The sequence below is a fragment of the Schistocerca serialis genome, chromosome 3 (genome assembly GCF_023864345.2).
Source record: "Schistocerca serialis cubense isolate TAMUIC-IGC-003099 chromosome 3, iqSchSeri2.2, whole genome shotgun sequence".
NCBI lineage: Eukaryota > Metazoa > Arthropoda > Insecta > Orthoptera > Acrididae > Schistocerca > Schistocerca serialis.
This window is the reverse complement of record NC_064640.1, coordinates 775,068,014-775,091,943: the sequence shown is the minus strand read 5'-3', so window position 1 is coordinate 775,091,943 and position 23,930 is coordinate 775,068,014. Positions and strand designations below refer to the sequence as shown.

General features: G+C 39.3%; 1 protein-coding gene across 1 annotated transcript in view; it reads right to left on the bottom strand.

Annotated features, from left to right (window-relative positions):
* The window catches only part of LOC126471220 (histone-lysine N-methyltransferase trithorax), a 233,252-nt gene that overhangs the window by 197,525 nt on the left and 11,797 nt on the right, over nt 1-23,930 (bottom strand). Inside the window, exons 3-4 of the mRNA XM_050099344.1 lie at nt 10,820-11,017; nt 1,211-1,669 (exon numbers count right to left, since the gene is read on the bottom strand). Of these exons, the coding sequence (XP_049955301.1) occupies nt 1,211-1,669; nt 10,820-11,017 (657 nt within the window). The remainder of the gene's footprint in view (nt 1-1,210; nt 1,670-10,819; nt 11,018-23,930) is intronic.

Sequence of the window (23,930 nt, the reverse complement as noted above, 5' to 3'; positions counted from 1 at the left end):
ATTCACACAGTATGACCTGTTAGTGGGGTAAGTGTTTAGCCAGGCAACAGAGCTCAGCAGGCATGTAAGAGCATTGCACACATGCAATCGGCCATCCCTTTGCTATATGTAGTAAATAGTCTGCTCTTGGTATTCTATTACAAAAGTCAGTGACTAATGGAGTAACCGAGGAGAGCACAATGATGGCCATTTAAGTGAAATGGTGTGTTCTTGGTTCACAAAAATTTTCCTACATAACAAATGGTGAAAATTGTAGGCTGGCACAAATCTATATCCTAAACTCAGTTCCCCCTGAACCTGAAGATAACTCTGTAAACACAACAATTTCCTGCTGATAAAATGGCCAAGGAAATTACATTCAAACATGCGAGGCATGGAAATGGGGTGGTGGGTAGGGTGGAGGAATGAAATGAAATTTCCTGGAAAAAGCTGGGAGGGGTTTCAATCATGAGGATTTATTTTCATGGTCAAGTAGATAACATACGTAGTGCCCTTCATTTGTGCAACACAGAACAAATCTGATAGAAAAAAAGCCAATGGATACTACTGCAAAATGGCGAAAAAACTGGTTTGTAAATATTACACATATCACATTTATTAACAGTGTGCCTTGAAATAAATTTCTGAGTGGGAATGAATGGAAAATGATAAAATATGAGACTGATGCATTACAAGTTAAGGTTCCTTAAGTTACGAATAAATGATGGGAATAGCAGGAAAGAAAGACGTTCATACTGGCACGATGATGACCTAAGCACTGGAGTCATCTAAATTATACTGTCCGCTAACTTTTTCTTTGCCTCTAGGCCCTCTATTTCGAGCAAATAGCATGGCTGCCACCTCTCCAACCAAACCAAAAGGTATACCAGTAAAAGTCACAAGACCTTCTTCAAATGCCATGTATCTTCCATTTCCAGCACATTTCAAGAAATTTTTGGAAAAATTGAACAGCAACACAGTTCCTTGTCAGCACAGGTTTCAGTCCTCCTAGGTAAAGCAGATTCAGTTTCAATTGTGAGAAACATTACATTTTCATTAGTTCTGCAGGTTCGATTTTCGTTGACAGTAGCACAATACGAGTTTATTATTCCGGTTACCAATGGTATTCGAGTTGCTTCCTCCATACCCCTCTGGAAATGGCAAAGAAAAAGCGTGCAGAAAGTAGTTAGCTCAGTTATGCGCAGGCACTAATCAAAATCTCATATTTTACCTTCCGTATGGTTTAAGCCACTTGCTGCCCTTCTAAGGAATTTTGAAACTCTAATACTGTTTCTCGAATGTGTAACTGAAGTGTTCAATTTAGTATTTCCATTTTGCTTGCCATTATCATCCTTTCTGAGCAGTCTCAATGTTTGTTTATGTTGCAGTTTCAGTCTTCTCCTAAGTCTTTTGCTGCTGTAGTCTGATTCACTTCTTCTTTCTGCAATTGGTAATGCAGTTTCCTCTGGATTCAACAGCAGCTGACCAGAAATAGTTTCCAAGCTATCCTGCATTGCACGTGGTAGAAGAGACTGCAGCCTCCCACGGATGTCCTCAGGCATCTTGAAAGACCTCAGACACATTTTCAACCAACAAGCAGGGCAACGAGCTTTGTAGTTACACCTGACCAGTGTACCACGACCAGCTTTCCACTGTTGGCTTCTGACAATTGGCGGGACAGAACACATTCCTGAAAATAAAAACTAATGAATTTAATTTAATTCTATAGCAGTATCAAATCAACTGTCATCAAATGTGCAACCATCTCACAAATGAAAACAAAAGTATTAATTAATATTATTCTGGTCTCTCTCTCTCTCTCTCTCTCTCTCTCTCTCTCACCCCTCCCCCCCCCATGTGTGTGTGTGTGTGTGTGTGTGTGTGTGTGTGTGTGTGTGTGTGTGTGTGTTTTTTGGGGGGGGGGGGGGGAGGGGAAGAGAGGGCGGCGCTCATGCTCGCTTTTCCCCCTTAACAATACATGTACACAGCTGCAGTAGGAATACAAGTAAAAGTTTTAACTGCACATCAGTAAATGTGGTTATATTAAAAATGTACAAAAAAAGGTCACACATTACTGCACTGTGTATCTATTTATGGATGTGATATAACGATGTGTGGTGATCGCTATTAAAGCAGGACATGTGGAACAGGTTATGTGGCTAATTTTCTGTGCCTCATCTAAAGACAGGGCAAAAGAGAGGAGGGGAGTGGAGGGAGGGAGGGAGGGAGGACGATTGTAAGTGTTACTGAAGACTGAAGGCTACCCGTCTGACTTTCAATGATATCTTCAACAAGGAACAAGAATTACTGTTGGGCTGCACAGAGAATTTCTTAGGTGTAATGTAATGTGCCCAAAGTAACAAATGTGACAGAGAAGGTAGAGCCCGGATAGAGATTCATTAGAAGAATAGTAAAGAAGTGTAATTTATTCACAAAGGAAGTCACCTACAAACTTCACATCCAACTGATTCTTGCATGTTGTTCGTAAGTTTGTGATCCTAGCCTATTTTCTCTAACAGAAGAGACAGAGAAAATTCAGACAAGAGCTGTAGGATTTGACAGGTTTGTCTGGTCAGAAAGACTGTGCCACAGAAATTATCAACAAAGTCTAATGGGTAACATGTCAAGCATCATGTTAATGATTAAGAGCGTCAAGAGTGTTTCATGATGATTAAACTCACTCACTCACTCACTCACTCACTCACTCACACAAACGCAATTCACAAACACACGACTGCAGTCTTAGGCAACTGAAGCCACACTGCGAGCAGCAGCACCAGTGCATGATGGGAGTTGCGACTGGGTGGGGGTAAGAGGGAGGCTGGGGCAGGGAGGGGAGAGATAGTAGGGTAGGGGTGGCAGGATGGGTAGCTCGCAGGGACAAGGTGGAGAGAGGGTAGGGCAGCTATGTGCAGTCAGGAGGTTAGACAGAGGGCAGGGGAGAGATGGGGAAGGGGGGAGATGGGATAGTGGAAAAGGAGAAAAGTAAAATGACTGGGTGCAATGATGGAATGAGGGCTGTGTAGTGCTGGAATGGGAACAGAGAAGGGGCTGGATGGGTGAGGACAATGACTAACGAAGGTTGAGGCCAGGAGGGTTACAGGAATAGGGGATATATTGCAGGGAAAATTCCAAATTGTGCAGTTTAGAAAAGCTGGTGTTGGTGGGAAGGATCCATATGGCACAAGCTGTGAAGCAGTCATTGAAATGTAGGATGTGTTTGGCAGTGTGCTCAGCAACAGGGTAGTCCACTTGTTTCTTGGCCACAGTTTGTTGATGGCCATTCATGCGGACAGACAGCTTGTTGGGTGTCATGCCCACATAGAATGCACCACAGTGGTTGCACCTTAGCTAGTAGATCACATGATTAGTTTTCAAAGGTAGCCCTGCCTTTGATGGGATAGGTGATGTTTGTGACCAAACTGGAGTAGGTGGTGGTGGTGGTGGTGGTGGTGGTGGTGGGAGGACGTATGGGACAGGTCTTGCATCTAGGTCTCCTACAGGGTATGAGCCATGAGGTAAGGGGTTGGGAGCAGGGGTTGTGTGGGGGATGGATGAGTATATTGTGTAGGTTCGGTGAATAGCGAAATACCACTGTGGGAGGGATGGGAAGGACAGTGGGTAGGACAGTGGGCAGGACATTTCTCATTTCAGGGCATGACAAGAGGCAGTCGAAACACTGGCGGAGAATGTAATTCAGTTGCTCCAGCCCTGGGTGGTACTGAATTATGAGGGGAGTGCTCCTCTGTGGCCGGAAGGTGGGACTTTGGGAGGTGGTGGTAAACTGGAAAGATAAGGAAAGGGAGATCTGTTTTGGTACCAGGTTGGGAGGATAATTATGGTCTGCAAAGGCTTCAGTTTGACCCTTGGTATATTTCAAAAGGGACTGCTCATCGTTGCAGATGCAATGAACACTGGTAATTATCCTCCCAACCTTGTACCAAAAACAATCTCCCATTCCTTATCTTTCCAGTCTCCCACCACCTTCCTAAGTCCCACCTTCCGGCCACAGAGGAGCATTCCCCTCATAACTCAGTAGCACCCAGGGCTGGAGCAACAGAATTACATTCTCCGTCAGGGTTTTGACTACCTCTTGCTGTGCCCTGAAATGAGAAATGTTCTGCCCACTACCCTTCCCACCCCTCCCGCAGTGGTTTTTCACCGTCCACTGAACCTACATAATATACTCGTACATCACCCACACAACCCCTGCTCCCAAACCCTTACCTCATGGGCTCATGGCTCATTCCCCGTGTAATCTGTCCCATACATACTCCCACCATGACCTACTCGATCCCAGTCACAAACATCACATACCCATCAAAGGCAGGGCTACCTGTGGAACACAGCCATGTGATCTACAATCTATGTTGAAACCACTGGGCTGCATTGTATGTGGTCATGACAACCGACAAGCTGTCTGTCCACGTGAATGGCCACAAACAAACTGTGGCCAAGAAACAAGTGAACCGACCTGTTGCTGAGCACGCTGCCAAACATGAAATCCTTCATTTCAATGAGTGCTTCACAATCTGTGCCACCAACACCAGCTTCTCTGAATTGGGTGGGTGGGAACTTTTCCTGCAACATATCAACCTTTGTTAATCATTGTCCGCAACCATCCAGGCCCTTCCCGGTTCCCATTCCAGCACTACACAGCCCTCATTCCACTATCACAGCCAGTCTTTTTACCTTTCCCCTTTTTCGCTAACCCCCCTCCCCCACCTCTCCCCTGCCTCTGTCTAACCTCCCGACTGCACATAGCTGTCCTACTCTCTCTCCACCTCATCCCTGTGCACTCCCCAGCAGCACTTCACTGTTTGCCACCCATACCCTACTATATCAGTTCCCCTCCCTGCCACAGCTTCCTCCTTACTCCAACCCAGTCGCCACTCCCATCATGCACTGGTGCTGCTGCTCAGAGTGTGGCTTCAGTTGCCCGAGACTGCAGTCATGTGCACGAGTTGCATTTGTGCAGCGTGTGTGTGTGTGTGTGTGTGTGTGTGTGTGTGTGTGTGTGTGTGTGTGTGTGTGTGTGTGTGCGCGCGCTCGTGCGCGCGCGCGCGCCTGTCTGTCTGTTGTCCATTTCTGACGAAGGCCTTACTTTCTTTTCACAGTAATGTTGCATCTCACATAATGTCATGTTGACAATAGTGAAGTTAGTAATATTTAAGCTTATATGGATGTGTATCAGTAAGCAATAATTCTGTGAACTGTGAAAGATTAAAGAACATTTGTGTTTGGCATTTGTGGGGTTAAGATGTTGGAGGGGTCGAAGTATAGTAAGGAAACTGTGTATTTCCCAAGTATCGTCACTGTAACATCACTGAAGAATTTACTAGTCACAAACAAGGGATTTCTGAGGAAGTATGCCATTATTAACAACACAAATTGCTACAAAATAATGAAACTATTTTGCAGACTAATCTGCAAGGCTGCTTCTGTTTTTCTATGTAAATATCATGCAAAAATTCAAGATGACTAACTGGAAGCAAAATACATGTATTTTTTTGATCAACGGTATATAGTCACAGAATGAGTCAAGTGAGAACCAGAGTTTTATGTACTAATAAAATTATTCTGGTAAATTGCTCATAATGAAACAGAACAATTTCCGCATTAAAAGAATATTGTGCAGTGCATGATTTAGTTGCACACAAAAAATCTACAAAACATGTAATAAAAATATTATCATTATCTTAAAATTGTATGAAAATACTTTACTCACATTTCTTTTTTCATTCCTCTTCTGCTGCAGATCGTATCCCTAAATATCTGAAGTGTTCCAAGGAAAATTCTCTCCTACTGTGTTGTACAATTATTTCGTAATGATAAAAACATTTTTACCCTGCCTCACAGGATGTTAAGCACGTGTACAAAGGAGCTACTTCCTTCACTACTGGAGGTTTGTTCCTCAAAATTTCTTCATAAACACAAATTTATTTCCAATCTGGTCCTCTGAATGTAAGTTTTCATACTTCTTCATTACTAAATCATCAATTCTTCCTTGGGCAGAATTCAGTTTAGAGATGATGGCTTTGAGTCTAATTAATAAATCACAAAGAGTAGAATATGTGGCCTCTAAAAGAAGGAAGGCATCAGTGGACATATATGAAACAGTAGCATATATTCCCACATGTTTCAGCATATTATTGGCAATTTGAATTGAGCCTGGAAGTTGAGAATAAAATGAGTTTACAACACCCTAACAGTTTCCAAATGATTTGTAAACTATACCACTTTCTGCAACCATAAGCTTTAATGTAATGTAATCAGTTCTGGTGGCAGCGGAAAATCAAGTGCTATTAATATAAAAGCTTACTTCAACTTAAGTGTTGTCACAAACACATAACCTGATTTACAGAAGATACTAAACTTCCAAAATGCTGAAAACTTGCAGCAATAATTTCCAGCACATAAAATCCGTTACATTTGGAAATATACATTTAAGTGTGGTATTAGATTCCATTAGGTAATTCACAGCACCATTACCCATAGTGAATTCACATAGTTAATAAAAAATGAGGATACAGTAAAGCTTTTAGTTGTATACAACTTCTTACTTGTAATGAGATGATGTGTTGACAGTTCACTCTTGTTTACGGTTCTAGTCACAATAACTGCAATGGACTGTCCATTTTTGTCTTATATTTCATCACATAACACAAAAATTGTTTTACCTTGGATATCTTTGATAGTAAAATAATAGACTTGCTTCATACAGTTTTAGCATTTAATGGAGTCATCTAGATCATTGCACTATGTACACTTTTCTATTAAATTTGCAATACAAGTTTGATTCAACCAACAGAATGTACCACCTTTACACAAAAAGGCTCCACAGAGTTTGAAAGGGAACTACGAGAACTATTATTAGAAAATCCACCAAACAATTTTTGAACAGGAGCACTTTTCATGAATTTTATTCCAACATCCTCTTTATGCTTACTGGTATTCAAAAGCCAAATGACTTGGAAATGTTTATCATAAGCACGCATTTTACATAAGCTTTACATCTATGAATTTAGTAATTTAAATCTGATTCATTTTCAAACCCATATATAAATAAAAACAAAATGATTATTGCACCAAACAAACGTGTACCTCCACCTGAACAAGTATATTTCAATAGAACTCCAAAACTGGATAATTGATGTAGTCCATTTATTAGTAATGCACTGTATTAATAATAAGATAAATATTATGAAATATGCCAGTACTTTTAAAATCATTACTTTTAATATTTAAGTTACAAATGCGAAAACTTAAGTGCTGTGTTACATTACAAGCAGCAATGCAAAAACACAGTTCCAAAATATTCCTTCATAGCCACCATTGTTGGAATGTAGTAGCAAGGTCAGTTGTCTGAAGTTACTGCCTGTATGCCATACACAGCGATCTATGAACGTAACTTCTGGATCCAAATTGAGAAGACAGAAGGGTAGTAAAATGTAATTAAAAGTAAGTGTGTTAGACACCACCAATATGGTGGTGGTGGTGGTTAGTGTTTAACGTCCCGTCGACAACGAGGTCATTAGAGACGGAGCGCAAGCTCGGGTTAGGGAAGGATTGGGAAGGAAAGCGGCCGTGCCCTTTCAAAGGAACCATCCCGGCATTTGCCTGACACGATTTAGGGAAATCACGGAAAACCTAAATCAGGATGGCCGGAGACAGGATTGAACCGTCGTCCTCCCGAATGCGAGACCACCAATATGAACACAAACTTAAAAACGTATACACTAATCAACATTTTCAAGCCGAACAGTTATTACAGTTATTGGTATGCATTGTCTAGCAGCTCCAATACACTTTTGGAAAAAGATATTGCATATTACCGCAACTATCTTTGTTTCTTTAGCTCTCTCCATTTCACGCTTGGCTCATCATCACATGGTAACACAAACTGGAGATTCCGGTCTTGTGCTTTGCGTTGACAACATAACGCACCTCATGTTTAACCCCGCTGCTTTCCTACATTTTATAATTTTTATACAGTAATGGAAAACGGCGATTTTAATACAAATGATCATGTTTGGATGTATGACCTGAAATTAATGTCATTCTTAACACCTGAGAATGGTATGCTGTTGGGCAAAATTCGCAGCATTTCAATAAAGAAGTTCATACAGCAACTGTGCCCAATCATGACTTTTTTTAATACCGCAAATATTTATACTGAACAGTGGTTCATGTAACAGAACACAGCAAATATCATCTGATGAGTAAATTCAAAAGAAGTAAGTGTATAAACATGTGCTGCTTGTGTTGTGATTCAAAGAACAAAAACAGCATTAACATTCAATTTATAAGTTATGCCCAACTGAAAAGGAGACCATGTAATTCCAGTGGGTGAATGTGTGTGTTGAGAGACTGGGTACTGGTAGTCCCAGTTTGCACGAACAGAACTAATGGCTTTGCAGCAATTTCTTCATTTCTGGAGAGGTGTTTCCACAGTTTGTTGCACAATAGATTCCTCCCAATCAGCACAAAGACAGGTTATCCAATTTCTTTGTGCAGAAGGAAAGCATGCCTCACAAATTTATTACAGGATAAAATAGATGTGTGGAAAGCAGTGTCTCGTGGGTTGCACAATATTCCAGTGATGTCAGCTTTATGAAACGCAACGTATAAACATCCAGGACCTACAACACCCTGGGCAGGCACGTGTTGTCACCACCAGTGCCACGATTTTGGCTGTGGAGGAGCTCATACGTACAAATCATCAGAACACTACGTGACACTTTGCTGTTGAAATGTTGATAAGCACAAACACAAGAAGGTTCATTGAGTTTTTGCACAGTGGGTTCCCAAGCATCTTTCAGAGAATTAGAATATCATGAGAACTGACGTTTACCTGACCCATCTGCTGAGACACGTGGAGCGAGGAACAGATTTCACTGCTGACATTGTGGTATATGACAAAATGTGATATCGCCATTCTGACCCAGCCTCCAAATGGATGAGCACAGAGTGGCGGCATCCTGACTCCCCTTGTCCCAAAAAAAAAAAAAGCCCACTCTGTCACTAAGGCCAGAAAAGTGATGCTCAGTTTCTTTTTAGTGAAGAATGATCTCTACTCATCAACTGGCTACCACAGGGTGCAACATTTAACACTGAATAGTATGGAAACAAATTGCTGAAGCTCAAACAGGTCATCAAGAACACATGCAGGGGCAAGCTCTCGAATGGGATACTGCTTCTCAAGGACAACGTTACGTCACGTAGGCCAAGAAGACCCTCGACCTCCTCCAAAAATTTTAGGTTCTCGAACACCTTCCTTACAGCCGTAATATCTCCTCATGTGAGTCACATGTCTTTGGCCCCTTAAAACAAATTCTCAAAGGTCAGAGGTTCACCTGTGAAAAGTGCAGAACACCATGGAAAACTGGATCCATCAGCACCCAAAGAGTTTCTATAATAAAGCCATGCATTCCTTTCCTACGCATCAGGATTAGTGTATTAATGTGAATGGCAATAATTATATTATGTTGTGAGACTAAAGACATTGCTCTCATTATATTGTTTATTACGATAGGCCTATTTTCATGCGATTGCCATCTTCAGGTTGTATCAGATGGTCTTGATATCCACATGACATCAACGTCTCAGTTGCTGACACACTATTTTATTAGTCATACAAATATCAAGACCAGCTAATATAACCTGAAGATGGCAACCAGATCAAAATACGTCTATTGAAATAAACAATATAATCAGACACAGCTGTGTCTTTGGTTTCACAATACAATAAAATAATGTCCTTACATGACGTATATGACGGCAGCGTACCTAGATGAGTACAAAATTGCAATTATGTATCGGTGTAGTATTCCATATGAACTGTAAGGGGAAGCCCTCTGAAAACTAAACCCACATAATAGTACAAATCTTCCTCTACAATGATTAAAGAAATATTATACCAGTTCAGAAGGCTTTCTTGTCTTATGTTCACAGAGTGAATGCTGCAAGTTTTGAATGAGTCAATGTGATAAAGTGGTGTGAAAATGTTGGAATTCTTACTCTTCAACAACATCCTACAGGGAATTCACACACTAGGGCTACAAATCTTCCTGACTAACTTTCTTTTGTTTAAGAAATATTATTTGTAATTTGAAAAGTTATTCCATGATATAGTTAAAAAATAAATAAACAAGCAATCACATTTCAGCGTCAGTTACATCACAGGTATCTTGGATGGTGAATGTGACAGCTTTATGTTCCCTCTTAAAATACTGAATGAGCAACTTCCAAGAGTTTTTCCCAACTACTTTCAGCTCTAGAGATTTAAGATTTTCATTTCAATTTTATCTGTAGTGGTTCTATCAAATCCTCTTAAAAGATTTCAGTGTCCTGCTCCTATCCAATAACAAGCCAATCTTCTAAGTAACTATTTTTTGCAAGTATTTTCATTTTAGTCTTCTGAAAACTAGTGAATGAGAGTATAAACCAAGACACATCCTAAAATGATTAACAAATGGTTAAAAGACTGAATTCTAGCATTTATTTTTTCTAAAACAGTCGAGTCTATCTCTGAAGGTCGAGAAGCAATTTTATGCACGTTTAAACCTTCCTTGGAATAAACACAACAAAACTACAATCCTCATCATGGCATTACAACCAACAATGATGGCAAAAGAATGGAAACACAATATGGTTATCTAAACACATGACAGTACTAAGAAATCTAACATATAATGAAACAAACTGATAACAATTACATACTGTACTAGTTAGAAACAGAAACTGTCCCAGGGCAACATGAAATAACAATTCTGGTTGCATTAGGACATATTATTATTATTATTATTATTTAAATTTTATAAATTATTCACTGGTTTACCTTTGCCTTTGTGACATTCCAAAGGTGACGTACTTCCTTTCAGAGAGGACTGTCTCTTGATCATCTTAGAAATGAACTTTCGACATGACTCACAACTGAATATTCCAAATTTGCGGGCCTGTTTTACAAATCGATAAAATCTAACAGCACCACAGACCCCACATTCCACAGTTTCTGGTAAATGTGCTCCACCTGCACCTGAAAAAGAAGGCACATTTCTTTACTTCTACTACAATATATTGCCACAAGTTCTGATATTTTGAGAGAGTTTTATATTTTGAAATTATAAACACAGGGAACTTCACATGTAAAATCCTGGCACATAAAATTTAAATATTTATATTTAATTTACATATGTGTAGCACACTTCTTCAAGTTGCTCCCCCTTTGAAAGGCTGTGATAGCTGTTGTGCCACATACTAACTCTGCTGCAATAACTGAGTAGCATTCTGGGCAGTCGCAGCTTCTGACGAAAGATAATTAGGTTAGCTTAGCAATATAGACAATATTTTTGACTGCCCACACACTGCTTAACACAAAACTGTAAATTTCATCCGCATCTTAATGACTCACACCCTATAGACCAGTTCTGACTTCATAATTACATAGCTGTCAACCTAGAGAAGACGCTATCAGTAATCACATAGAAAATATGGAGTGGGTCCGCCCTCACCCCCAAATAATTTAAAAAATCAGAAGCCTGATTTACACCTTTAAACGCTATATTTCAGGCACTTTTCGAACTTAAATAAAGAAGATTTTCCAGGAATTAAAGCAGCTGCACATGAAAAATCATGTTAAGTGGAAATGGCTAAAAATTAATTTAGTAAACATGAATGGTGCCTCTGAAAAATTTCTGTAATTTTCAAGTACTGCAAAATCAATACACATACATCTCACAAATTATTACTGAAAATATAAGTAAAGCATGGAAACAAAATGCACTTATATTATTATAAACAAAATTCACTTACACTATTGTATGAGAAGCCTGTCTTCAGTGTTTTCTACAAAAACACTCACAGGCCTTCCTCATTCACTGCCTCTTCTTTCTTCTTCTTCTTCCTCCTCCTCAATCTACAGTAAAACCCCAGTTAACCGAACTTGGGTCAACTGAAATGTGGATTATCCAAAACAACTCCAAAATAAGCAAATTAAAAGAAAAGCCTGTACTCGTGGAAATAACTTGAGCTGAAAGTGTGCTGGACTTTGGTTAGCAGAGAGAGGTGAATGCCTGGCCTCAGATTGCATACCCACCCACCCACGCACCAACTCAACAGTCTTAAACAAAGCTACACTATCGACAATAGTGCATTTAAGTGGTTGTTTCTTTCAGCTGCATGTGTCTTTTTATACTGTGCTGTAAATAATGAAGCACAATATGCTGCATATTAATGTACTGTAATCCTAAAACTGTAATTTTAACTTTAATACAGAACCCCTACAAAGAGCTTTTTTTTAATTTGTCTCACCTTCAAAACCTTCAAAAACATATGCAATACAAAATATTGTAGTACATGTTAGATGTTCATTGCTTAACATGGGCTTTATTTCGGGTAACTGGGGTTTTGCTTGTACTTATACTTGTATAATACAGAATTTATATTTTTCAATGGTAATCAAAAATAATTACTATAACAGTATCAGAGTGGTGTGTTAAGTATGGATAGATAGGTGAACTGCGCGTCTTGTGCTGTCACCTGGTTAGAAAAACCATAACAGCTCACAGATGAAGCCTTGAACCTTGTGAAGTCCACTGGTTCAGAAGCAGTTTTATTCCTATTCCTTTAAGCTGATACATGCAGAACAAATAATTTTTGTCTTCACTTAACATAACCTGTCTTAGTAAGCCATGGAGGCGAAATCATTTGGAGACAGGTTTACTACATACCCAAAAAGGAATTCGTTACAATCTATCAACAAGTTTGGTAGCATATGATTAGTGAAATGAAAACAGTACCTTTTCCGATTTTTTAAATACACCAAAATGTAAAATGCCTATTTTCATAATTCTTAGTAACTTACCATAACTTCGTAATTAAGGTGATAAATCTGTAGCAATTACTGACAAACCATAATAGTTGATGTAATCAGGTAGCCACTCTACACCTAGCACATTAAAAGAGTTCACACTCTGCTGTACCCAAACTTGTGCTGGTTACTTATTGTCCTCTCTACTCTTCCCCTTCTCCATTCTCCATCTTCAACTATCGTTTTTCTCCTTTTCAGCTCTAATTCCATTTCCTATTGTTGGTGACATTCACACTGAACACATTTTCCATGTCATTTATTGAACATTATTGGGTATCGATTCTCTTGGTATCACCCTCAAGCACACTTCCCGTTTTGAAGGAAGTTAAATCTGAATCTCATCCACAACTGTTATTCAAGACACGGATGCAACCAGACTTTTCAAGGTTACTAGTATGCCGCAAGTGTTGTCACTGATTCTCATATTTTTGGATTTTTACAAGCTTCTATTAACTTCATACACATGTATGAAATTGGTGGCCAAATTTCCTCATTCAATTTTACTCAAAATCAATATCCGAATGTGTGTAGAGCAACAGATTAGAAATTTTTGACAATAAAAAAAAGGACATTTTTCTTAAAAAAAAAGTTACAAATTTTCATCAAAAAATGTCACCTTACGCTCTCCATTACTCCTTGCCATTGTAATTACATGGAGACAGTTTTATGATCCATTGAACAAGTAGAAACTGTTCCACAAACATTTGTCATTTCAATATTTGAGAAACGGAAAGTAAAAATGGACCTCTTGTCAAAGAAACAAAATTTTCAATACAAGCAAAAAGTTCTATAATATTTAAAATATTTATTTTCATTTCTTTGTATACTATGGCAGTTTACTTAATTCTGAACACATTCGTATTGATTTGAAAGTTGTTTGAGTCCAACAGAAGTCAATAATGTCATTAAAAGCAACCAATGACCATTTTCTGAAAAAGGAATTTTTGTTGTTATGGGAAAATAATACTAGCCCAACAAGAGGCTGCTTTTCTAAATTTTGCAGCTGAAAATGTAATGCTTCACAAAATAGTATCTTCTAAATTTTATAGGCATTTTAAGGAGCTCAGAATAACTTTGTATAAAGAAGAATGTTTCGTGAATATAATACTGCCAAACAAGATAAGTGGTCCCATTTGTAAGAGTTATAAATGCCTGCAGCTGTTACCAATTTGCAGACAGTAGCCCTAAAATGCCAGCTGACAGCTTATATAACTGCAGCAATAAATCCTACACCTACAACACATGTTAATTCTGCTGCTGCTGCTAGAAATGAAAAAGGTGAAGTTGCTGTGTATACATATGACTCGTTAAATGTCTTTAAGATTAGTAGCGATAACAAAGCACCTCAAATAACTAAATAAACCCTCTTTTTTGTTCATTGTTAGCTACAAAGCTAGTGTACATTGCAAAATGGACATTCACGAAAATGAATTTACGCACTAGATCTTCCCTGAAGAAACCGGCCCCATTGGGTTTCCTGGTGCAATAATTCCAGCAGGGATGATAAAACAATGAAAGGATTATGTTTTTAAACACATCAGGACCTACAGCAAAGATGAATAAAAAGACATTCTATGTCTTTAAGTAAAACAAGAACCTGAACCTCACGTCAGTGATTATGGGGATCCTGCGGAAGAATCTTACCAGCCAGATATTCCAAAAGCAAAGAAGAAGAGGTAAAATGCTGTTTGTGAATGATCTTGAACCCCCTTCAGACCAGTATTTTGTAAGTAGAAAATCAAATCCTTAGGTCACTATAAAACAGGAGACCTCAGTAATTTACTTTTGGTGGTCTTGTGAATTCAAAATTTTAGGTGGTTTTGAGCCCATTAATGGCTTCAAAATCAAAATCTGATCTAAACGATGCCATAGCATAGAGTAAAAATGTGCAGGATATGCTAATTTCTTTCAAATTGGAGCCAATTTATTGGTTTTAAACCCCCCCCCCCCCTCACACACACACACACACACACACACACACACACAGTAATGTGCTACAGGTCAGAATAGGTTAACCACTTAATGTGTAGTGTTAACTTTAAAAACTCCATACCACTCAAAGGACATTTTCAAGGTAATACATATGCAGAATTTGTTTCATAAACATGTCTGAGTAAACAACAGTAATAAGTGAAACTTTAAAATATGTTAGCTCAAAACACCTATTTTCCGTCACCAATATCCAACCTGTCACAGCTCATTGAAATTTAGAGAGAGAAATGTAACTTTTTGTGTTCAGAATTTAACGCTGAATGTAAAAATTACAATACCTCAAAATCCAAAATTTTCGACAAGAGGTCTTTTATTTGCTTTCCACCTGACATTTAGAGATAACCAGAAATAACACTGACACATTTAATGTATGTTTATTTTATTGTGAGTCCATATTCAAACATTAATGAGATGGACATTATGATTCTGGATAGATTATGTAAAAGAAATATGTCCCTTATAGCTGAATTTTAATAGAAGTTCCTAAAGTAAGAAGGTATTTCAGACATGGGGACAAACAAAAAAATCCAACCTGTTTTACATAAGGGTGATCAGATAGTTAAATGTAACTACGGTCTCACATTGCTGATGTCAGTGTTGTAAAATTGAGAGTCCAAAAATCTCCTCTTTGGGAATCAATATGGATTCTAAAATCGGCCATTCAAGGACATACATTTTGAAATGAGCACAACAATGTATTTTTTTCTAATACACCTATCTCGCAAAATAGCCTCGACGGCACGAAATCAGAGATACTTGAACATGTACAGAGGCTAGGTAATACATGATAGTACCACAGGGTTACCCTGTGCCACAAACCATAAGGCCGATTATGGGTTTTAGAGATAGAAGTGTAGGGGAAGGTGGAGGTACTGCTATCATAAACAATTTGTATCAACAGAATTCAGTTACCAGTGGTTAACATATCTAGTGTGTCTTTTATTGTTTATGGTTGTTCCTATAAAGTTAAGACAGGAAGTGCAAAATACATCCCCACTCCAAAACAAATCTTATATTTGTCTATGGAGAACAGAAAATTACAAAAAAAAAATCTTCAATCAATTGAAGGGCAGAGACAATGTTGCACAACTACTCAATCAATATTTTTAGTGCCAAAATTCTTCTACAAACAGCATTATTGGTGATGGGTGGAATAATACTTCACTACTGACTAGAGGATTCACCGAGCACTATTTAAATAGTAAAAAAAGTGTTTCTCAAATCACCAGTTTCCTGCATTTAGTGACCCTGTAAGAAACATGGAAAAGGCTGAAACAGGATCAGATGACAATTCAGTTGCTTTTGCAATTGTTAATGGGTGCACTTCAAATTAATGGTTTTCTAGGAATTAAAGTATTTTGCATATTTGTGAATTCAGAATGTTTCGATTCAAAGTACTTCTTTCACTGTGATCGCAGCCTTGGACTTTTCAATCCAAGTGCCTTGAAAACAGACCTCTAAACAATGCCTTCCCAGCACAGCCACATAAACCCATCTTTCATACAGGGCACAGCAACTTTAATCATTTTATTCATTTTCCCGCATTTGTGGCATTTCACATTTTGCTCAACATACTAGAATATCGAACATAAGTTACAGCAGGGGTCATTTCATGCATCTCTTCATACAACATCTGACTGTTACACTTCCTTTTTTTTGGGGATCCATCCCAAACAAAACAGATAAGCACAATGAAAAGGTGTAAATTAGAAATAACAACATATCAAAAAATTTTCCAGCCACTGAAACTCACCACGACAATGGGCCACATCAAACTGCACACAATTCAAAATATACTGTCTGACAAATTATTATTATTAATAATAATAATAACAATAGTAATATGAAGCACCCAGAAGGGCATATGCGAATTAAACATAACTTTACACGGGTTGAGAGAGGGTGTAATGGGGTATCTCCCGAGGTCGCCACTAGACTCGACAGCAATGGTAATCCTAGGTAGTGCATACCAGTGGCTCATTGCTGGACACAATGTGATGCTATTCATCAGGAGTCCATGCTTCCCACTCAGAGCATCACTCCAAAAGCAGCTGTTTGTGTTGTGATGTTACTGGCAGCCTACATATGGGATGACAATTTCCTAGTCTGGCTGGTGCTAGTGTCCAACCAGTGGTGCTGGACACCACAGAATGTTGCAGGGAGTTCATTATTTGTTCTTGTCATTGATATGAACTGATTACAATGTGTTTTATGGTGGTCAGATGTGGTCCACCAGAACCTTGACGACAAGCATGCCTGCCCTCATGTTACTATGGAGAGTAACATTGGGCCACTGTCACATCCAAATGCCCCACAAATCTGGATATTGCAAGATTCAACCTGCTGGTCAAATCATGACTGACAATAAGGGCTCTTTCAAGCTCTGTCATGGGTTGATAACACTCAGATGAGCACAAAGTATCTTCATGTCCTTAACAGTGATCACTCAACATCTGACACTGTTCATAGCTATTCTACACCCTTCTGCGCCTGGTGGACAACACTAAAAATGAACAGCTCTAATGCCCTCTGGTGGCAGTTCTACCTGTCAGAGAGAATTGCAACACCAGTCAATGATATACCCTCTGATGGTGTGCACGTGTACGATGTTACATTTACACCTGACTATGCCTTCTGGGTACTTCACGTTTTTTGTCAGCCAGTGCCAACATCACATATCACTTCATTAAGTCACAAGCCACAGCCTATATCCAGTACAGTAGGTTCAATTTTAATCTCTATCTGCTGCAGTTAGTGATATAACTGAAAAAGTTGCCACTCCAAAATGAAAGAAAATATCCCGGGTAACGCTAGTTTTCAAGAAAGGTGACCTCCAAAATGAATGATTCAGGTCTACCTTTTTTCCCCACTTGTCTTTCCAAACTAAAATAAAAGGCTATCTACAGTAAGTGTCATTTATTTTATGAACATATAAAATTAATTTGTAAAGCCCAAATTGGTTTCCTAAAGAACCAATCCATCATGGTAGCAGCAGCTCAGTTCCTTTATAAACAAGAGAAAAAAAAATCATAAGTATTTGCGAAGCTTGAAAAATCTTCCGACTGCGTCAATACGTTACAAAATTATTAGATAACTTTTGGAATACTGATGGAAGAGGTACTGCCCATGAAGTAAATATTCCTTAACTAGTTTTCCTTAAAAATGCAAAGGAGTGTATACAGATCTGAACCCACTAACATTGTAGTTAATGGCCTTCAGGTTTCCATATTGGGGTTGGTTAGCTGGTTGATTTGGGGAAGGGGACCAAACAGCGTGGTCATTGGTCCCACTAGATTAGGGAAAGATGGGAAGGAAGTCGGCCATGCCCTTTTCAAAGGAACCATCCTGGTATGCGCCTAAAGTGATTTAGGGAAATCGCACAAAACCTAAATCAGAATTGCCAGATGTGGGTTGGACCATTGTCATCCTGAATGCCACTCCAGTGCAATAACCACTGCGCCACCTCGCTCGGTGCCATAATGAGGAAGTAAGCCTACTCTCAGTTATAAAATAATTCTGAATACATACGAGTGTTGTCATTTGTTAACAAAATGCCTATTGCAAATTACAAGATTTAGAGTAAAAGTGTTGCAAATGAAACATTTTGTATTTCGGTGGAAGTCAACTCAAGAGTTCATGGAATTAAAGGAGTCTCTACAAACCACAGTTGCAACATCATGGCAATATTTAAAAAGTGGGCCTATGACACCATATGGTGGCACAGTACATAGTAAGAGACCTCAATGCTGTGAAAGGGATGCTAGTGAAACTATTGTTTTGTGGTCAGAAATCAAATGAATATTCACATGCTACTCCGACATCCACAAATTTTAGGCATCCTCATTAGCCACTATTGTACAGATCCCACAGAGCTCAATTCATCTGTATTCAAAGACTTAGATCAAAGATGTATGACGTATGTTTACACTCCTGCCACTGGAAGTGCCCATAAAATAAGGTCTCCACCCCCCCCCCCCCCCCCACACACACACACACACACACACACACACACATACACACTCATAGAAAACATGTTTATTGCCAATCATGTGCAGTGACATTTTTTGTTTACCCTTCTCATAAAACTCTCCCACAACATTGCGCAGGTCCTGATCAATCTCGTTTTTCAACTTCTCGTTGGTCTGGAAATGGGTTATATACAATTGCTACTTCAACTCGGGAAACAGATGAAAATCACTAGGTACTAAGTCTAGACTGCAGGGGGGGGGGGGGGGGGGGGGGGTGTAGATGAACAGTGGTTGTATGGGCATGAGCATTGTCATTATGAAAAGACACTTCATTCATCAGCATTCCCCTCCTTCGATTTTGAATGGCACAATGCAGTTGTTTTAAAGTCTCACTGTATCTAGCAGCATTTATTGCTGTGGCAGAAGGCTCAAATTCAAACAGCAATACACCTTTTCTGTTCCCAAACACACTGTCCACAGTATGCTGGCAAACAATGTTAGTCTGAACTTTCACAGCTACTGACTAGACGTTTCCTTAGTTTCACGTGTCGTGTAGTGTATCCAGGTTTTGTTGCCAGTGACAACCGAATCCAAAAATTGCTTGCCTTGTTCTGCACAGTGCTCCAGGAATTCATGAGCCACTTCAACTGGCTGCTGTTTGTGGTCTCTGGTGAACAGTTTGGGGGCCCACTTCACACACACCTTGGAATAATGCCAATGTTCGGTCGAAGACTTCTCAATTGCGCTCTTACTGACTTCAGGGATCCATTCACACAGCTTACGAACTGTCACACTACGATCTTCAAGAATTTCTTTCTCTACTTTTGCAACTGTTTCAGCCAAAACCGAAGGCCGACCAGTTCATCGTTCATGATGGACACCCGTTGTGTCCATCCGTGAACTCTATCAACCCCTTTAACATGTTTTTGACGTCCACACACTGTGGCCCACAGACTTCACATAACTGACAATGAATGTCAATTGCAGGAGTGCCTTTCGAACTCAAAAAACCGATCACTGCACGCAACTCGCACCTGGCGGGAGACGTGAGGGGGAGCTCCATTGCGAACGACTGCCAGTCAGGATTGAGCATCACAATGGGCTTGGATTGGTGGGAATTTGAAGGGGAAAGGGACCGGAGGGGGGAGGGGGAGGGGGGGGGGGGGTAGCCGAGATACACATCAGGTTTGCTGGATCTGATGTAAAAGCATTCGCCATGGCTACAATGGCGTGGAGACCTTACTCTACAGATACCTCACATGAGCAGCCTGTGCCAAAAACTTTGGTGGAAAAAAGGTTGCAGTTTATCAGTCATTTGTGATGGGACACCTACTCATCTGGAGCGTGATGACTAAAGGAATCTACCATGGTCTTATGGAAGGAACAATGGATTGGAGGGCTTTTGGGATTTGCACAAGCAAGCCAATCAATGATGTTATTTTTCCACCAAAAATCTAAGGAAATTCTGGTTCCATGAAAAATAATGTCGTAGATCAAACAAATGTGCTCACTTGCTCTCAAAATTAAAACACGTATTTCAAACCCCATTACAGCACCTTACAAGCCAACTAAGATCAAAAATACCAATTTTAAATTGGTTATGCTAAACACAAATTGAGCAATTAACATACCACATGACTTTGTTGATATTTCTCGGCAAGCCTACAGTAATATGCTTTCTCTCCAAACACACGTAACACTGGGCACCCAAGAATGAAGGGCACTGAGGTTGCTTATGTAAACAAGACAATACAGCAATCAAATTATTGAAATCTGCCATGTAAGATGTAGCCCTTACTTTCCCCATACCCACAGCTATGAATTCTTGTGTAATTCCAGACACATCTCAACAGAGCATTCAACAGTGTTAGCCACGTGTCTTTGCTATTCACTGCCTGTCCAGTGGCATGCTTTCAGAAGAGAGATTCATACGAGATGGTGACTCCTGCGTATTCATTCTGAGATATGCCACAACTGCTTGACGCTCCGCTGTCTTACTTGGCCCCAGTACAGAGCAAGCTGATGGTGACTTCTACCATAAAAACACGATTTCAGGTGGCAGTTTATTCTGGTAGCAGCAGTTTCACTCAGACTTCATGGTACCAAATCGTACAACCTGGCAGTCAGCAAATGCACCAATATTTCTTATCATCATCTGGTCCTCTCCCAGTGCAAGATCCAATGGCTTCACAGTAGTGTCTGATGACAAATACTTACATTTGGCAAGATTATGACAGTGCTCTTCCTTCAACAATTTTGGCATATTTAATTGATTTGCTCTTTAGCATAAATGACCTTTCAGACAGATACCTGTATTTTAAACTTCTTTGGTTATGGCAGTGTTGTGTAAAAAAATGCATTGTATTACCTACATTTAGGATTACCTTAGCACATATTTTGTAATGTGTAACGAATGGCAGCTGACCTTAAATGTAGGCAAAAGTAAGGCACACAGAATTAAAACTGATTATACGCAAACAGAGACAACTCATGTTCAGAGAATTCTAAGACGATGTGGTGAATTTGTCAATTAATATGTTTTCAAAGTGTTACAGAAACTTATTTTTAATACTGTTTTGAGTGCTCAGGGCGCGTGACAAAACCAACCCTACAAGGACACTTCTAAACAAGCTACTTTATCTAGTACATGAGAAATCATACACACACACTAGAAGTAACATCCACTTAACAAAAGATAAGGGTCCTGTCATCACCAACAATTGAAAATAACTTTTCCACACACCATTCATGACTGAGCTGAAGTAAACTTACAGTGTTGGCAGCTCTTGCGTTGCGTGTGGTTGTTGGCAATTCGTTGACGTTTGTCATAACGAATTGGGAAATAGAACAGAACAGGATGGTTATAATTAAGATTTTGCTACTTGAAATGAGTGATTGTAGGACACTGAATCTTTTTGGAAACATTTATAAGGACATTCGGAAGAGAAATAATGAGTAAATCATTTAAACACATTTTAATTTCTGCACGAGTCAGTAATGTTTGTTAAGTGTGTTTTAATTTCCACGTGAGTCAGTAACGTTTGTTAACTGCATACCATGTTTACGTTCCTGGTTACGAACACTGGTCAATATAACAACCATCTGCATCTGCAACAGCCTGGAACTGTTTACAGGTACCATTTCACAATGGTTCACAGCACTTTACGAACGGTGGACCATGAAATGTTCAGCTGGCATAACATAGCTTGTGCACTTCTTGAAGATCACACATTGCATCCAGCATTCTCAGCCAGGCAACAATTTGTGGTACAGTTGGAAATTGACCTCTTCCAGGAGACATGCGAAATTTTCAGTTAATTCAAACTTCCAAAACATGTTCTTCAACCCCAGTGCGGAAGAGGAGCTCTCCGTATTGTTTTAATGTGTCGATACTAATGAAAATCAGCAGCACTATTGTTGTTGATTTGATAAAACAGCTTTACAAGTGAAGCCCTTCAAACCTTGCCCATGCCCACGTTGATTGTCTGCAACTATTGCTTGTGTTTAACCCTACGTCCCCATACCAGGGCCAAACAGCAAGTCATTACACTAACACTGATAGCAACACAAATCTTGCAGTGCACAGTCTGAACATCATTACCATAAGATTAATAATTTTCCATCTACATTGGCTCAAGTAGCAAAAGTTTAACTATAACCACCCTGTATATTATAGCCAATGAAAATAACTGACTTATTTTGGCAGGAGATGTGTATTTATTAAATCTGTTTTCAATATTTAGAGAAACACAATAATTTTTATTGATCTGATTATAATTAATTTTAAGGCTGCTTACAAATTTTGAAATTTCTCTGGCAACTGGAAAAACCAAGATGTGCTGACAGACAGACCAGTAGCGCAGACTGACACCTAGGTAATGCTCGAATGTGGCAGTTTGGTTGTGAGTTGGCGAAGACAACAAATGTGACAGCTAACAACCTGAATGTGGTGATGAACTGACCTGTGGCATAGCCCAAGGCCAACGTTAGGTTGGAATGTGACAGTTTGGTTGTGAAAGAAAAAACCTGGTTGTGGTAAAGACTGAATGTAGTTTAGCCCAAAATCTAGAATAGGATGAAATGTGCACCTGCTTGTGAGTTGGCAAAGCCAATGAATCTCAACATGAGAACAAGATTGCCATAACAGATGGATGTGTAGTTTAGCCCAAGATATACCTCACTGAAATAACCTATTTCTAAGTGTTATTTCAAATTTTGTTGAACATTCTGGTGTTATGGTTAAATTATAATATTATGGGACAAATAACCAGCTAACTTTATTTACGGACCACACGAAATTATGAATAAGAATCTCTCTGGCTATCTAGATCTTATTATACCTCCACGTACATCTCAATCTGTTTTGATTTCCTTTGATTCATGGTGCAAACAGTTACCAACAGCAGTACATGACAGAAAAGCCATTGACATGTTAAGTGTACTTTTACCCATGAATGGAATACAAAAGGAGAAAAATTAAAGTAGTACCAGAAGTACTCTCCGACACACAAAACCTAGGTTCGTATCAAGCTATGCACACCTATACATCAGTTGCTTTGATGTCTTCCTTCAATCCAACCTGGAACGAATCCCAAACGCTCTAGCAGTACTCAAGAACAGGTGGTACCAGCATCCTAGATGCAGGTCTCCTTTACAGGTGAACCATTCCTTCCTACAATTCTTGCAATACACCAAAGTCGACCATTTGCCTTCTCTACCATAGTTCTCACATATTGGTTCCACTTCTTATTGCTTTGCAGCATTATGCCCAGATATTTAGATGAATTGACTATGTTAAGTAGGACACTAGCAATACTGTATCTGAACATTACGGGTTTGATCTTCCTACTCATCTGCATTTTCCACATTTAGGGCTAGCTGCCATTCATCCACCAACTGGATATTTTGACCAAGTCATCTTTTATCTTCTTAAGAGTCACTCAACTTTGACACCTTACCATACACCACAGCAGCATCAGCAAACTGCAGATTGCTGCCCACCCTGTCCGCCAAATCATTTATGTATATTGAGAACAACAGAAGTTCTATCACACTTCCCTGGGGTACTCCTGATTATACCATTGTTTCTGATGTATGATGGTTACAGGAAAAAGCATTGC